Here is a 15905-nt window from a genome sequence, read left to right as displayed (position 1 = left end):
TGGCTCTTTATCGAATCCTAAGGACTAAAATACCCTTCTAGGTTGGCCGAATATACCCGTACTTTAATGGTACAATGATGTAGTTTTCGATTATATTATGCCCTCTCAGGTCTTAATGCTTCATAAATACGACGCGGTCAAATAACCTGTTGACCCGAGTTGAGTTTGTTGCCACAAACCATAGTTTGAACGGTACATTTTCTGTTTTGACCTCACCTTTTATGTTGTATTGCAGAAAGGGCCCATGAAACAAATTGACATGAGGAATATATAATTTTCGGCTTCCAATTTTTTATTATATTTTCACTATGACTCAGTTGGCATCAATCATATAGAATTATTATTATGACGAAGGTGAAATTGAATAATATGAATAATTTTATATTTTATCATAAAGACAATTTTATTTTCTTTTTTCTTAAAAGAATTGGCAAGAGATAAATATTGTATTTTGACTATGATTACGCTGCATCAGATTTCCACCGAGGTTGATAAAGTGGACAAGAGGAATAATATATGTAAACAAAAAGAAAGAAAAAGGATGAATAAGGGTTAGAAACAAAAATAAAGAAAAATTATAAGAAAAAGTTGATTCATTAGACAAAAAAAACAAACTGACTTCAAAAGTTAATAACAAGTCTCCTTTATCTTAAAAGGTTAAAGTAGAGTACCCAAAATGCACTTTATGAAAAGGCATATATTCTTCTTGCTCTTCTTCTTATCTCAATTTTCTATTCCCTAGTGAAGATATTGTTTGTGATTGCATTTGAAAATAGTTACATCACAAGCTTGAGAAATCACATGAAAATGTGTTGAAAATGGTAAAATCATATGTAAGTTCAGACTATCATGTTTACTAGTTTGGCGAAAACTATTTTAAAAATAAAATCATAGAAGCAAAATAAAAAGATAATCTACTCCATTTTGATTTCGTGCCACAGGAACCTCATCAGGCCACATATAATAATAAATAACAAAAGATGCATGTAGATCGACTTAATTAAATAAAGCATGGTATGATACCAAATCTTGAGGCCTAAGGGTGAAAGATTTGCTCACAATTTGTTTAATCCCCCAAGGATTAAACAAAGTAGCTTTTAAGTCTTCTTTTGGGGCCATATTGCCTTTGCTTAGGGTTGAGGGAACGATCGACTCCCTTGAGGTCTAACTTGAAGTGGCATGGGGTACATGTATGTACCCTACTTTAGGGTTTAGGGAGGACCGGAGGAATATTATACCAGGGTGGCTAGTGTACATGGGTTTGATGGTACCGGGAGGAACATGCATGTGCTGTGTGGGTGGGAAATTGACGAAAGTCGGTAAATGAGTGCTCAAAATTCTACAAAGTCAATCTAAACAGGATTATTGTCAAATCTCCTTTTTCGTATGATAAGAACAGGTTTACAAAAACTGCAACAAGTTTCAGTGGTTGATCATCTGAAATTGACATTTAAATGGAATTGCAACGGCAATAGTTGACCAAATTAGTAAAGTTTGGCAGGGACATGAGGCACAAAACCAGGCATGCTCGAGACCTTTTTTCCCCCTCTGTGTGGTTGGAGGATTCATAATGGAGGAGACTCGAAGGGAGGGCCCTGCACTTTGCACGCAAGCAAAGGGAACACATACACCTTCACCTTATTATTATTATTATTTTCTATTACAAAAATTTTTTAAAAAAAGTGAAAAAAAAGGGGGGGAAAGGCAGGAAAATTAAATGCACCCACCGTCACCATGCACCTTTCTTGGCCACCATGGAAAGAGAGGAGGAAGAAAGCTAAAGGAATTGGTGCATGCATGCACAGCAGGCCTCGCTTTGTAATAAACTCCAAAAAGAGATTTGAAATGCAAAGGAGGAGGGCGAGAAATGAGAATCCATGCTCCCCATGCGTAATGCAGCCCCACCACCAACTCCAATGACCAGTACCAACACCGCAATTGTTTTTCTCCTCAATTTTATTTTATTGACCTTGGAGTGTGTTGCCCTGACTGACTTTAGACAATGAAAGAGGCTCGGTAAAAGAAGATGTGGATCGGTGCAAAAGGGGGGAAGTTGGAGAAGTGAAGAAAAATTCAGTGAGAGAAATTTTAGTAGATTGTTGGCAAAGGAAACTTGAATCGTGCATATTTAAGGAAGAAACAACAATGACAACAATATTGATCAGCGAGATGATTGCATTTGGTTCAAGGTTAGATTGTTTAGTTTGGATTTGTTGAAGGGTAATTTTGGCGGGGGGAAAATGGTTTAGGTGAGCCGATTCTAAATGGTGGCAGGTGAGTCGATTCTAAATGAAAATATATATAAAAAGCAATCACGTGACATCAGGTATATGATTGACTTGATCTGGCAGAGAAGTTGAACTCAGTTTTAAAACCATGAGGGATGGTTATGACATTTTAAAGAATGATTAAAAGTTTTAATTATTGTCAGGTCTACGGTCTACATGCATGTAAAAGACGTGGGTAGTGATTAGGTAGAGGCTCGAGGAGAGATTATCATAGTCAATATAAAGGTCCCCACTTATCATCACGCACGTGTGAGTGCTTAATTGGACGAAGTGGATTTCTACGTGCAAAGTTTAGGTTAGGTATCGAGTACCTTTGTTGCGAATAAATTGAATTGGAGGTGACACTTTTGTTGGCGTGGATGTGGCAATAATGAAAAACAGAAGAAACGATGTTATTGGTGACCAATGTTTTGGAACATCTATCTGATCACATCCTAAGAAGCCGATGGGCTACAAAACCATTTGAATGGCAACGTCTTTGGACCTTTTTACAATGGCAGGCAGAACGCTTACATTGTCATCCATGCAAATTCATCTTAGTTTTCACATTCTACAAGAGGAATGTCTGGGATTCACAGACTAAAGTGATGGGATATTTATTATTCAAGTGCATGATAACAAGCATACAGTGGTTTACCAACCCATCAAAAATTCCAAACTAGAAAGGACAAGAATAGTAATACTAGTGCCTAGATAGATAAGAAAGACATCAGGATTTAGAAAAGCATCGTTTGAATTAAAACTATTAGATTACGTGAATTACGGCAAAGAAAATTATGGCGAAGACTTCATTTTAAATAGCTTTGGGCAAACTATAGTACAGAAAGTGCCATACTTGGATCAAGGCATTGTGCAAGAGGCAATGATGATACTGGCCCAACGAGACCAACTTTACTCGCTGGATGATGAAGCAGTGGGGGCACAACATGCATAAACAATTGAGAGATGTGAAAGTAGGGTGAAGATATCCCCGAAGATTTATTGACAAGTTTCTGTGCATCATACTTCACGTGCTTTACATATTGCTAAACATTTTAATGATTAATATTGCTGCTGATGCTGAAGAGAGGAGAGTATTCATCAAGTAATGAACTAATGACTGACACAAAGCTGGTTGTTTCTCATTATCAAGAAGATGGCAAATTCGTGCAAGTTTGTCTCAAAAGACATTTATAACCATAACAAATATAAATCATTCTTGTAAGGATTGTCATTTAAATACAAGTCCGAAAAAGCACTAATAAGTCCTAAAACATATCATTATCTCAAGCACTGCCATTACAAAGTCATAAGTGTTTACCGTGGCAACTACAAAGATGCCATTTCCTCGAGCACTAGTTTCCTTCATACTTTGGGTCTGCCATTACATAGTGATAAGCGATCACCAAGACAAATATAAAGATGCCAAGAAAATTGGCAAAGAACCCCAAGTCTTGATCGTCAATCATCTGAAAAAAAAAAGTATATAAAAGTGGTAATTATCCAGGTCGGAGGAACAATATTGCATGTTAACATATAGTGGTGGGGCAATGTAACCATGGGGCCATAAAAGCTACTACTTTTACATCTGCAACTCTAAAAGGCACACTGCCTTGAGTTGATGTGGACTCGATGGCCCATTCTAGCTTAACAACATACCACATTGCAATCACAATAACAAGTCACGAACAGTTAAAAAAAACAGGGAAGTGGGAATTCTCAGGATTTAAGAGTAAGTCTAATATTCTGTTTTAGTGTAATGCATCTGACATCCAGAAAATACAAGGCCAGGCAGATGCAAGAGTTGGTTCTATTGAGGGTCATAATCACATGAAATATTCAGTTCACAGGCAGAAGCATAAGGCTCTTCTCAGGTCCTATTTTAAACAACCCTATGACCATGATCTGACCGACTGACTTTGGCCAATGCAACATCAATTTCTAGCAATCCAGTAACCATTTAACATTTTAAACTTCTGTTCCATAAAAACTTGAAAATTAAAAGTTGGCACAGTAAACATGCAGGAAAATTGAACTCGAAATGGTAAGTTATCAGAACAGCAAGATTATATTGGCAAGACTTTCGCTTAATTGCTTGGAAACACATTCTTCAACAACAAAATGAATGCACACTTATATTTGGGACATTTCTGTTTCTCGAGATCTATGCTGGGTTTCCAGATATAATAAAGTTATCCTACTTTGTTCTTTAGATTGCAAACATGTCATGTAAGATGCACTCAATGTATTCCTCACTACAAAAATTCCAATTTATAGCTCAGGTGCCAATACCAATGTGAAGTTTGCAATAACTCCTTTTGTTTGACTACTCTATCAACTACCAAATATTCACTGCTGTTAAAGTAATTACAGATAAGGGAAAATTGTATGTGTATGATATCCCTTAGTTTACTGACATTATATATATATATAGAGTACTGTCACGCTGCAGCTGAAACACTGTGTGCTCGTCCGTGCCACAGTGATCCAGGCGCTTGGATTCAATCCAGGTGCCTGGATTCAAATTTTTATTTTTTTTAACCAAACATTTCCTTAAAGATGAACACTATTCCCCATGAGCATCTTAAAATTTTTTTCTTGGACACTATAACCAGAGAGGGAAGTCTGAACCCTAGAAGAAAAATCTTATTAGCTTAAACTCATTATAACCCAACCTCCAAATCCTAAATTCTTAAACCCTAAATACATATAATATACCCCGTGAGCATCTAAAATTTGTAATCTTGACTATAACCCAAGAGGGAAGTTTGAACCTAGAGGGAAAATCTTATTGGCTCAAGCCCATTATAACTCAACCCCTAAATCCAAAAATCTTGAACCCTAAATACATAATATACCCCAAAACAAAAACAAAAAAATACTGAATGAACCCAGGCGCCTGGACCATGTTGCGCACGGGCGCCTATATCAATTCCAGGCGCCCCAAGTCAAGTCAGGATTGGTCCGCAGTATAAGGTCCGCAACATATCAAATTTCTATATATATATATATACACACACACATACACACTCAATGTGAATTCATAATTTGGCTTATTTAACCTTAATTTAATCAAACCATGATTATCTGAAATGTTTTTGAGTAGAGATGATTGTTAAAATAAAAAGTGAAATAAGTCATTAAATTAGGCTAAATTAATCATACTAGAGGTAAAGTGGAGATTCTATGGAAAAATGGAGGTATTATAAATTACCAAAAGACTACAAGGGGAGTCGAGACAAATAATATAATGAAGTTTCATAAACTTTATCTTTAGCTAATTCAATTCATGTTTTGATAGGGAAGGGGATGGACCAGGATGATTTCTTGGCTGGCATGGACCAACTTGGACAAAATTCTGGCCCCAATTCAACCATGCACAGGGAGAGCTGAAATGTGTTTTTGGATGCAGTTAAGAAGGAACTTGATCATGTCCCCTCTCAGCCAACGATTGGTAATCGTAGTGAAATCCTGACTCCCGGGTCAAGCATGGAACTCTAAGGATCCCGAGGGCAACTTCTACACAACACAGAATGACCTGAACATCCTCCTAGGTGTCAATGGGTGTACGAACAACAATTAGCCACAAGTTGAATCTCCATACTATTGGTGCAAGTGAATCAGGCCATCCCACATTCATGGGAACCAGTCACCTCATATTTAAGGTCAAGATCGATTGAGATCAGAGGCTGCTCCCCTGCTGGTACCAAGTAGCAGGGGTTGACATGGCCAACATCCCATTAAGTATACTTTGAAACTGTGATTCCACATCTTATTAAATATGACTCACACAAGCCTTTCTTCTGAGTTTCTTCTCTACCAGAATTGAGTGTCTACCTTGTTGAGACCCATCCTAGTGTCATCTTTGCAGGTCAAGAACTTCTTGGAGACACCTTCTCGAATCTGCCAACTTCAGATGAGAAGTCAGCTCGGTCCATTCAAAATCATTTTTTCCAGTGATTTATTGAGGCACACTGATTCATATCGTACCATGAACACCACAGATCATGAATGTTCTGGTGATAATGATTAGTAAGATCACCCAGCTTAAGTACAAGATGTTTATAGCTTCATCTCCAAACCTTTTTACTTCCTACACTGCCTAAGGACCATATATCTGCAGATTATCATCAATCCAAATCAGGATAGACAATGAAATAAGACTACCTTGGTCATCGAATCAGCATCCACATGTACATTCTTATCGTAGTGGAATAGCAGGATCTGCTAAACCATAACTATCACAGTTACCTGGATCCCCATTGGGATCGGCAACTAAACTCCGCCCACATTCGTTTAGATCATGAGATCCATGGAGAAATCGAGGTGCCCGTAACATCAAACAAATTCGCAAGGCAAACTAAAATTCTAAGCAAATAAAAACTTGATTCACGAAAATATGACTATATTAAATAATCAACAAAACGTTGAGTTTTTCTCGACACGATAGGAAAACAAATCGATCTGCGACTCGAAGTAGAGACTAACGCTAAAATAATAAATCCAAATCTACAACAGGAGAGCGGAGTGATGCACCTTCGGTTGGTGGTCTGAGCAGCGCAGGAACTGGGAGCAGCGGAGGAGGCGACGGCGACTTTGTCTTGCGGATATTATAAAGGCTGAAGCCCTAGAATAACGAAGTAAATGACGACGACTGGGAACACCTTTTTATCGATTTAGCACCTGGCTCAGATCTGGAGTAATTCAACCAAACCAATCGAACCCGCAATTAAATTTGGGCCGAAACCAGTTACACCCGGCCCAGTGTTATTGACCATGACCAACGTTGGCCCTTCACGCGTCATAGCCCTAACTCAAGTCTCCTGCCTCCCCACTCGATGCCATGGCAGACGCCGATTCTGTCCTCCTCCTCCTCCCTCCGATCCCTTCTCAACGCCACCAAATCCCTCCCTCAGATTGCCCAGATCCACCAGCACCTCGCAGCCTGTGGCCTTTACGCAGATCCATCCGTCGCCACGAAGCTCCTCCAGCTCTATGCCGACGCTGGCGACCTCCCGTCCGCACTCCGCCTCTTCGCTGTCATCCCCTCCCCTTCCGTCTTCGCATGGACGCCCATCCTCGCCCTCCTCTCCCGCTCTTCCCTCCATCGTCGTTGCCTTTCGTCCTACCGCTCTATGCGTTTCGCCGCAGTCGCCCCAGATGGCTATGTCTTCCCCCTCGTCCTCCGCTCCGCCGCCTCCGCCCACGGCCAGAGCCGCCACCTTGCTGCCTTCCACGCTGAGGCATTCAAGTTCGCCGCGGAAGCCGTTCTCTCCGTCACCAGCGCCCTGATCGACGCCTACTCCAAAGCCGGCGACCTCACTTCCGCCCGCCGCGCCTTCGACGTCGCGGGAGCCCGCGATCTCCTCTCCTGGAACTGCATCATCGCGGCCCACGCTTCCGTGGGCCTGCTCAAGGAAGCACTGGCCCTGCTCGACTTCATGATATCAGACGGCTGCGATCCCGACCTGGTGACGTGGAACACCTTGATGGACGGCTACTGCCGTGCCGGCCGTTTCGCCGAGGCCCGTGCAATCCTCCACCAGCTTGCCCGGCCCAACGAGATATCGTGGACGACGGTGATCGTGGGCTACGCCCGCTGCGGGAATCACGAGGCATCTCTGGAGATCTTCAGCCGCATGATGCACGCAGGGAGTGTCCTGCCGGACCTGGATACCTTATCCTGCGCGGCCGCCTCCTGTCGCCACGTGGCAGACGTCTCGGCAGGCCGGGCGGTGCACGCTTACGGGGTGAAGACGAACGACGTCGGCGCATTCTACGGCTCCGCCGGAGCAGCGCTGCTCTTGTTGTACGCCGGGGGCAGTCGGACGGCGGCGGCGAGATCGGTGTTCGAGTTGATGGATCCCACGGATGTGGTGACGTGGAACGCCGTGGTCCAAGGGTTGGCTCTATGTGGACGGCGCTTGGCGGCGCTGGAGCACTTTAGGGCGATGATGTCGCGAGGCATAGGATGGAATCACGCCACGCTGTCCAATTTGCTTCCCTTGTGCGACTTGAAGCACGGGGAGGAAGTCCACGCTCATGTCATCAAGCACGGTAACGGAGGATGCATCGTAACTGAGATGAACGCACTGATCGATATGTATGCGAGATCGGGATGCATTCGGGCCGCACGCAGAGTGTTCTCGAGCATGGACGGCAAGGATGTGGCAACGTGGAACACAATGATCAGCGGGTTCGGGTCCCACGGGTTGGGGGAGCAAGCGATCGAGCTTGTGACCCGCATGGTTCAGCTCGGGTTCAAACCGAATGCGATGACATTGACCAGCGCGCTTATGGCATGTGCCCAATGTGGGCTAGTCGATGAGGGGATTGAGCTCTTTGGGACCATGCCTCGGGAATTCAGATTTTCACCAGGCGAGGAGCATTATGCTTGTGCAGTGGATATGCTTGCTCGGGCTGGACAGTTCACTGAGGCCGGTAGACTGGCTGGAAAAATGCCGACGGCAAGGGTATGGGGGGCGATGCTAGCGTCGTGCCGGACACATCAAAATGTGGAGTTTGGCAGGATGGCTTTTGAGGAGCTTGTCCGACTGGAACCAGGAAACCCGGGGAATTATGTCACGATGTCGAATATATATGCGAGAGCAGATAGGTGGAATGATGCGGTGAGGGTGAGGGGGATGATGGAGAGGGAAGAGTTGATGAAGAAGCCATCTGGGCATAGTTGGATTGAGGTAGCTTGAGATTTGTTGTACTAAAATTGTTTTCTATAGCCGTGTGAAGAAGATTGGAAATAATAAAATTAGAAATTGTTGGGGAAGAACTTATAAGACAAGTGCTTGAAATAAATCAGCTGCTAGGGAAGAAATACTCCCAAACTCCAGTTGAATCTATATTATAAGTTAACAGCTAAATAGGATTGTGATAGAGTTGAAAAGTTTAAGATTGTTGTAGATTAAAAAATGCACGATAATTTATTAAATAACCTTTAAGTTTGTGGTACTAACTGATGAACACTGGTGAAGACAAATACTAACAAAAATGGATCATAGCACATGTTTATACTCTGCCAAAGGAGCTGGGTATGGTTGTTTTATATTTGAATAATTCTTATGAAGACACTCGATAACAATCGACCAGAAAGAAACTCTTGCGAGGGATTTGAATACCCTTGTTGCATGAAGGGTAAGTTAAACAGATTCAATATTGTACCAAGGCCCTTCAATATTGCTTATGCCAAAGCCTCCTTTTTGTTGAATCAGTAGCAATTTAATTGTTAAGTGATTGAACCTTCTCCCAACACATTTCCATCATTGAATGCCCAATTCTTGAGGGAAAGCTTGCGAGGCGAGATAAATTGACATGGACCTTCCACAAAGTGGGTCTTGCAGCAGATTGACTAGTTGATAGTCAGATTTTTTAGGTTAGAAAGATGGAGAGCTGAAGGGTGACTTCTTTAGTCGCATATCACCTTCTGGAAAAGATATACTCATTTTCTATCTACTTGTCTTCTGTAGAAACTCAGTGAACTGATTTGCACTCAGGCATAATGTTGCCCACCGTTGCGGAGAGAAAGATCAAGGACCATATATATTACAGCGCAGACTTCATCCAGCTCATCACAAACTGCAGTGAAGCACAATGGCGGGGGACTGGCAACACTGCAAATAGTAGAAGATACATCAGTGTCTCCTGCTATCCATAAGCCAGAGGAAGGCTAATTGATTCTCATTTAAAAGTTATCATTTCCAATGTGAACATTGCAGTAATACCATCTAGAACTATAGCTGATAAACACAATCGGCTCTTTCATATGAATCACACTACAGAAGCAAGATTAGCAACTTGTAAGAGCAATTCGGGAGAGGAGAGTCTGAAAAAGGGAATTGAGGTTTGCAAGATCACCAACTGTGCATTGGCTCATAGACTTATCCTTATCAATGCTATATTATCTCAACAAGACTAACTCCTGCTTCTTTCTTAACACGTTTGAGCTCCATCTCCCACCTTACCATTCCATAATCTGTCCATTGCCCAGCTGCAGCATAGATGTTAGATAGCATCACATATGGAGTAGGTCTATACGGAATGGCATCGATCAGTAACTTGCCAATGGCTTCTCCAATTTCAGCATTGCCATGGCTTTGACAAGCTCCAAGCAGTGACTCCAGCAAGCTTGCGGAAGGCTCAAATGGCAGGTTCTTTACAACATCATAGGCTTCATCCAAGTGCCCGGTCCTCCCAAATAGGTCTATGATACAAGCATAATGCTCCATCCTTGGTGTAATTCCATGGTGTTCTATCATTGATTTGAAGTATGTTCTTGCCTGCTCGACAAGACCAGCATGACTGCAAGCAGACAAAAGACTCATGAAAGTAATATCATCTGGTTCCAAACCAGCTTCTTTCATCTCTGAGAATAGACCTAATGCAGCTTTACCATCACCATGTATCCCATATCCATTTATCATCACACTCCAAGTGATGGAGTCCTTTTCTTTCAACCCATCAAAGAGCTCTCTTGCAGTCATTACGCTTCCACACCTCACAAACATGTTGATGAGGCAATTGACTATGGTGGTGTGGATGTCAAGACCCATGCGAATGGCTATACTAGTCACACATTGTGCCAGATCAAGAGATCCTATCTGAGCAGATGCGGAAGCCAAATTCAGCATTGTCACGGTATCGGGCTTCAGTTGCTTCAAAAGCATATTGCTGAAAGAACAGATTGCTGCTTCTGCATGATTAGCTTGGATGTATACAGACATAATTGTGTTCCAAGCAACAACATTTGTTTTATCTATTGTCTCAAAGAGCAGGTGGCAATAATGATAATTTTCAAATCTAGCATACATCATCATGGTTGCTGTATGGAGAGTAGACTCTATATCAGAAAAGTTTCTAATAGCGTAAGCATGGATCGACTTACCTTGCAACAAGCTGTGACATGCAGGCAATACATTCAAAAAAGTTACAGAATTTGGCCTCTGACTATAAATATTCATTTGCTCAAAAAGGAGCATGACTTCCTCAAATAAGTTACCGTTACGGTATCCTGTTATCAAAGTGTTCCAAGTGACAACATCTTTGGAGGACAAGGTATGAAAAAGTGTGTTAGCAGCCTCAACTTCACTAAAACTCATATACATACTCATAAGGGCATTAGTAAGAGATGTATCTGAACTGCATCCAGTTTTAATTGCTAAGGCATGAAAGAACATTCCACATGCAGCATCCTCAGCCATGTAGAAGCTAGAAACAATACCGATCAATGTGACCAGGTCAAACCTAACACCTTCCTGGCCCATCATGTGAAACAAGGTTATGGAAGATTCTGTATCTCCAGTCGTAGAAAACCCACCTATCAAAGTATTCCAAGAGATTACGCTACGTGCATGAATTCGGTAAAATAACTTCAGAGAAGTAGAGAGCTGGCCGCAATCACAGTATAGAGCCAAGAGTGCATTCATCACCTTGGTGTTTGAATCAAATCCATTTCTGATAATATATGCATGTGCAGATTTACCACGGCACAAGTCTTTAGACATTGTGCAGCCAGAAATGGCATTGATTATAGAGATCGAATCCGGAAATGCATTATCAAAAAGCATGTCATGGAATGCACTCAATCCTTTGTTGGATAGACCATTCGAAAGATAGCCTGATATCAAGGAATTCCATAGAAGTAAGGACTTCAATGGTGAAAAGTAGAATAGATACTCTGCTGAATCCACTTTTCCATGCCTAGCATACATTGAGACAAGTGCAGCTGTAACAGGAACCTTATCCGCAATGCCAGATTGTATCCCAATAGCATGGATGCACTCGCCATGACAAGTAGCACAGAAATTAGTGCAAGCAGCAAGAACAGAGATTAGTGTCACAGAATTCGGCTTTTCATTGCTGTGGTGCATGAGCCGGAAAACTTGCAAGGATTCCTCCCATTTGTCATTCTGTGAATACGCTGAAATCATAGCATTCCAAGCAACAGGATCTTTTGAGGGCAGTGATTCAAATAGCAGTCTGGCTGCTGCTAGATTCTCGAATCCAGCATACATCGAAATGAGAGTAGGCGCCAATGCCTCGCCACTGAAAGCCCCATATTTTAGAGCAAGAGCATGTATCAGCTCACCTGCCTTGGGCGTCTCGTAACTTCTGCACAAAGGGATGATGCCAAGAAACGTGCTTGAATTTGGCTTCCAACCCTCCGCTTGCATCTGCCGAAATGCTTCAAAAGCCTCTCGCTCAAGCCCATTCGAAGAATAACCTGATAATAACGCATTCCAAGAAATCAAATCTCTATCAGGCATTTCATCAAAAACCCTCCTTGACAACTTAACGCAACCAGTTTTCGCATACATGTCAACAAGAGCAGTCTGCACCACCAGATTGGCTCCGTATCCAGACCTCAGAACCACACAATGAACCTCCTTCCCCATTCGAGTATTCGAAACTGCGGTACAAGCCTTGATCACGAATGGGAAAGTGAACTCATCGGAGCGGAGGCGTCGACGCGAATGCTGCTTCTGCGAATAGAAGGACAGCAGGTCTCGGTGGAAGCCATTATCCGAGAGGCAACGGAGCACTAGATTCTGCAAGTATAGCGAGGTGTTTTCAGCCGCTTCGAAGACTGGAAGCGCGAGTCTTGGCTGGTCGAAAAGGAGGTATTTTCTGATGGTTTCGATGGCAAAAGTGGAATCTTTGAGGAGCCCGGCGACGACGAAGCGGGCGTGGAGCTTCTTGACAGAGAGCAGGGAGCTGCATAATGGGAATAGGCGAAGGAGATCCGCACGGAAGAGAACGAGAGATCGAGCAGAATTCGATGGTGCAGGTAAGGGCGAAGAGGAGAAGAAAGATACAAGGAGAGCGTTGCACGGGAGCATCGCACTGAAAATAAGAATTGAAATGGATTATTACTACAACAAATGGTAATTTGTCCCAAACCATGTTTACAACATTTTAAATTGTCCATTAATTAGTTAAATGTTGTAATTATTGGCTAAATCCTTTAGATCAAACTTGAAGCAGCCACATATTTTGCAAAGGTCACTTGTTTTAAAACATTAATGTTGGCTTGATAGCATGATTGCATAATTATGTAATGAATTTCCTTATATTAGTTAATTTACAGTATACAATTTTTCAAATTATTTTCAGGTAGCACAAGAGTATCCTGCAGATAATAGTGTTTCATTACACATACGCAAGGGGAATCAAGGTTCCCACACCACATTAAAACAGAGGAAAAAGTTACAGAAGGTTTCTAATTAGCATTATGATGATCTAATCATAGAATTAAAAATGTCAAAAGTGGCCAGAAGTCGTCAAACTTCAAATGAACAGCTCCTACCAAGTTCTCAGTTCGTAATATAATACAGTAGGTTATCGAAGATAGGTCACCAAATAAGGCAGCAAAGATTCACTAGAGATAAATCTCCATGCCGATCAGCTTTGAAGACTGACACAGTGGACAGAAACTGAGTTTGCTCTCGCACTCTTTGCACAGGCAAAGATGTTGGCATGGCAATAAGAGCATGCACGCTTCGTTGCCTCTACAAACCTTACAAGCAGTCTCCTTTGAGTCAATGTTTTCCTTTAACATGAGTTGCAAACCAATGCCACCATTGCAGCAAGAGGCCGTGTCGTCAACCTCACTGTCACCGCAACCTTCTTTGTTGTTCCTGTTCTGAGCATGAAGTTGCTCCAGATTATACTTGAGCAAGTTAACCAAGTTCTCGTTGTACTTCGCCCGTTGCTGCCAGGCGTCTACTTCGGTTGCCAACTGCTTCATCTGTTCCTCGAGTTCCATGTTCCTCTTGTTCAAATTCTCCACTTCTGAATCTTTCTCTCTTATTTTTCTGTGGATCATATCCTCAACCAGTGCAAGTGTTTGAAATTGTTTTGCTTGAATCTTCTCCAAAATTGATTGCCTTAAACGTTCACCCTATAATTTGAGAGTAGACCTGGTTAGTGCATGATCTATAATCATTCAAATATCGAATAATACAAAAGTATGCCAGGGAAGGACGAGCATCATTTGAGGGTTCTATTATACTTCCTTGTGCTTATGCCGTACTATGCGAAATAGAAATTTAATCCATAGTTCTATTTAGTTTGCAACCACTTCCTGCTCTGTATGTATAAATGGGTTCTTTAGCAAAGTGATGCAGACACCGGTCCTACATAAAACATTTCTCAGGTCCAAAGAAGGCTACCTACCACTCACGAACAAGCCCAGATGGTTTATTCTTCCAACCAATAATGGATTTTGAATTCAACTTAAAGGCAAACAAGCAAAGAAAATTTGAGATTAAAAGAAGAAACATATTAATAAATCCATAGCTAAGTTGCAGGCGGTAACAGCAAGTAACAACTCGTCATGAGTATAAGAGACTTCTTGCAGTTCAATATAGTTAGTGAACCCTACACATGCCTAATTTAGTTGCACAGGTCAACAGGAATGCTGTTTATATATGCATCCAAGTGTATAAATGGTGAACCAGACAGAAGAAGCAGATACGAGTATGGAAAAGATAAATGAAAAAAATATGTACTAAAAGAATCGAATATAAGAAAGTATATATACATGACACAATAGTGCTTGGCAAGAAGTTAACTGTTTGAGGTTTCCTTTACAATAATGATGGTCAATGTTACTTCAAGTTAACTTAAAAAGTGTATATGACACAATTGCGAGTTTATAGTTTATATAACATAATCATTCAGTATTCAAGCCTCAATATACTGTACAAGATCATATGGTTTTGTACTAGAGTTAGCAATGATATGAATAACAAACAAAGGATGAGGTTTCATTGAATGCATAACATCAATCAAATTTGCTTCATATTCAAACTTTGCATTACTGCCCTAATTGAAACTATGGAAACAATATAAGACCAAAAGGTCAAAAATAAGAAGAGAATTCAACAAATATCAACTTGATAAAGCACATTACCTCAATCTTGATAAAGCGGTCCATATCAGCTTCCATACTCTGCACGTCGCGAAGGATACCCTCATCAACCATAGGTAGCAACAATAGCGGAGGCTCCCCAGAAGAAACCGCCGCCCTCCGGTCGTCCAGCGACAATCCTAGCCCTGTGGAAACCGAACCCATCTGCAGAAAATCGATGGACGCTATGTGCGAGTTCTCTAGCAAATCATACTCCTTAAGACGCTTCGCTCTTGGCTCCCATCCGTCCGCCGCTACAGCCGCGCCAGGAGCAAGTCCCAGGGCATTTACAACTGAGTTCAGAAGCGAATTAAAAGAAGGAACCGTAATTTTCCGCGCGAAGTAGCGCAAACGGGGAAGGAAACCCTAGAGAAGGGAAAACGAAAGCAAATTACCGGACGGATGAGGAGGGTCGGGGAAGCCTCCGGTGTTAAAAAAGGAGATTGGATCGGAGATTTGTCCAGAAATCGGCACAAAATTTCTGCTTTTGACGGAGAAGGGGTTTAGGCATTGTAAATTTCTGGGTCACATGAAACTAAAAGGAAGAACAGATGAAGCACGAGAATTAGGAGAGGAGAAAGGATCAGAACCTGAAGGGAATGGATTGCTTCTGCTGTTGCTGCTGGAGATGGAGGTCGCGCTGCTGCGGGAAGAGCGACATGGCGAAGACCGCAAGAACGAAGGGGGTACAGAGGGGAAGAAGAGGTGGAACATGG

At 42.0% G+C, this 15905-nt stretch overlaps 4 protein-coding genes across 5 annotated transcripts; 1 reads left to right on the top strand and 3 right to left on the bottom strand.

Moving 5' to 3' along the window:
• Positions 1 to 3431: 3431 nt before the first annotated feature.
• Positions 3432 to 3736, bottom strand: LOC121980634 (dolichyl-diphosphooligosaccharide--protein glycosyltransferase subunit 4A). Its single transcript, XM_042532754.1, has one exon. It carries the CDS (start codon positions 3734 to 3736, stop codon positions 3623 to 3625), a length of 114 nt encoding a protein of 37 aa, XP_042388688.1. The 3' UTR covers positions 3432 to 3622.
• Positions 3737 to 7105: 3369 nt separating this feature from the next.
• LOC122042432 (pentatricopeptide repeat-containing protein At5g39350-like) lies at positions 7106 to 8974 on the top strand. The gene has a single exon (XM_042602560.1). The coding sequence runs from the start codon at positions 7106 to 7108 to the stop codon at positions 8972 to 8974; it is 1869 nt and encodes a 622-aa protein (XP_042458494.1).
• Positions 8975 to 9156: 182 nt separating this feature from the next.
• On the bottom strand, positions 9157 to 13179 carry LOC121980629 (pentatricopeptide repeat-containing protein At4g31070, mitochondrial-like). The gene has a single exon (XM_042532741.1). The coding sequence runs from the start codon at positions 13115 to 13117 to the stop codon at positions 10175 to 10177; it is 2943 nt and encodes a 980-aa protein (XP_042388675.1). The 5' UTR covers positions 13118 to 13179; the 3' UTR covers positions 9157 to 10174.
• Positions 13180 to 13484: 305 nt separating this feature from the next.
• On the bottom strand, positions 13485 to 15905 carry LOC121980613 (probable BOI-related E3 ubiquitin-protein ligase 3). 2 transcript variants are annotated; one of them, XM_042532728.1, is made up of 4 exons: positions 15780 to 15905; positions 15585 to 15670; positions 15193 to 15482; positions 13485 to 14178 (listed from the first exon to the last, which is right to left on the bottom strand). In XM_042532728.1, the coding sequence occupies exons 1-4, from the start codon at positions 15848 to 15850 to the stop codon at positions 13657 to 13659; spliced, it is 969 nt and encodes a 322-aa protein (XP_042388662.1). In that variant the 5' UTR covers positions 15851 to 15905; the 3' UTR covers positions 13485 to 13656. The 2 variants fall into 2 exon arrangements, with proteins under 2 accessions (XP_042388662.1, XP_042388654.1); XM_042532720.1 differs by having other exon boundaries at positions 15585 to 15673; positions 15780 to 15895.

This window comes from Zingiber officinale, chromosome 1B (assembly GCF_018446385.1).
Source record: "Zingiber officinale cultivar Zhangliang chromosome 1B, Zo_v1.1, whole genome shotgun sequence".
Taxonomy (NCBI): Eukaryota; Viridiplantae; Streptophyta; class Magnoliopsida; order Zingiberales; family Zingiberaceae; genus Zingiber; species Zingiber officinale.
Note: the sequence above shows the minus strand (reverse complement) of the source record. Positions and strands in the feature narration are given on the sequence as shown.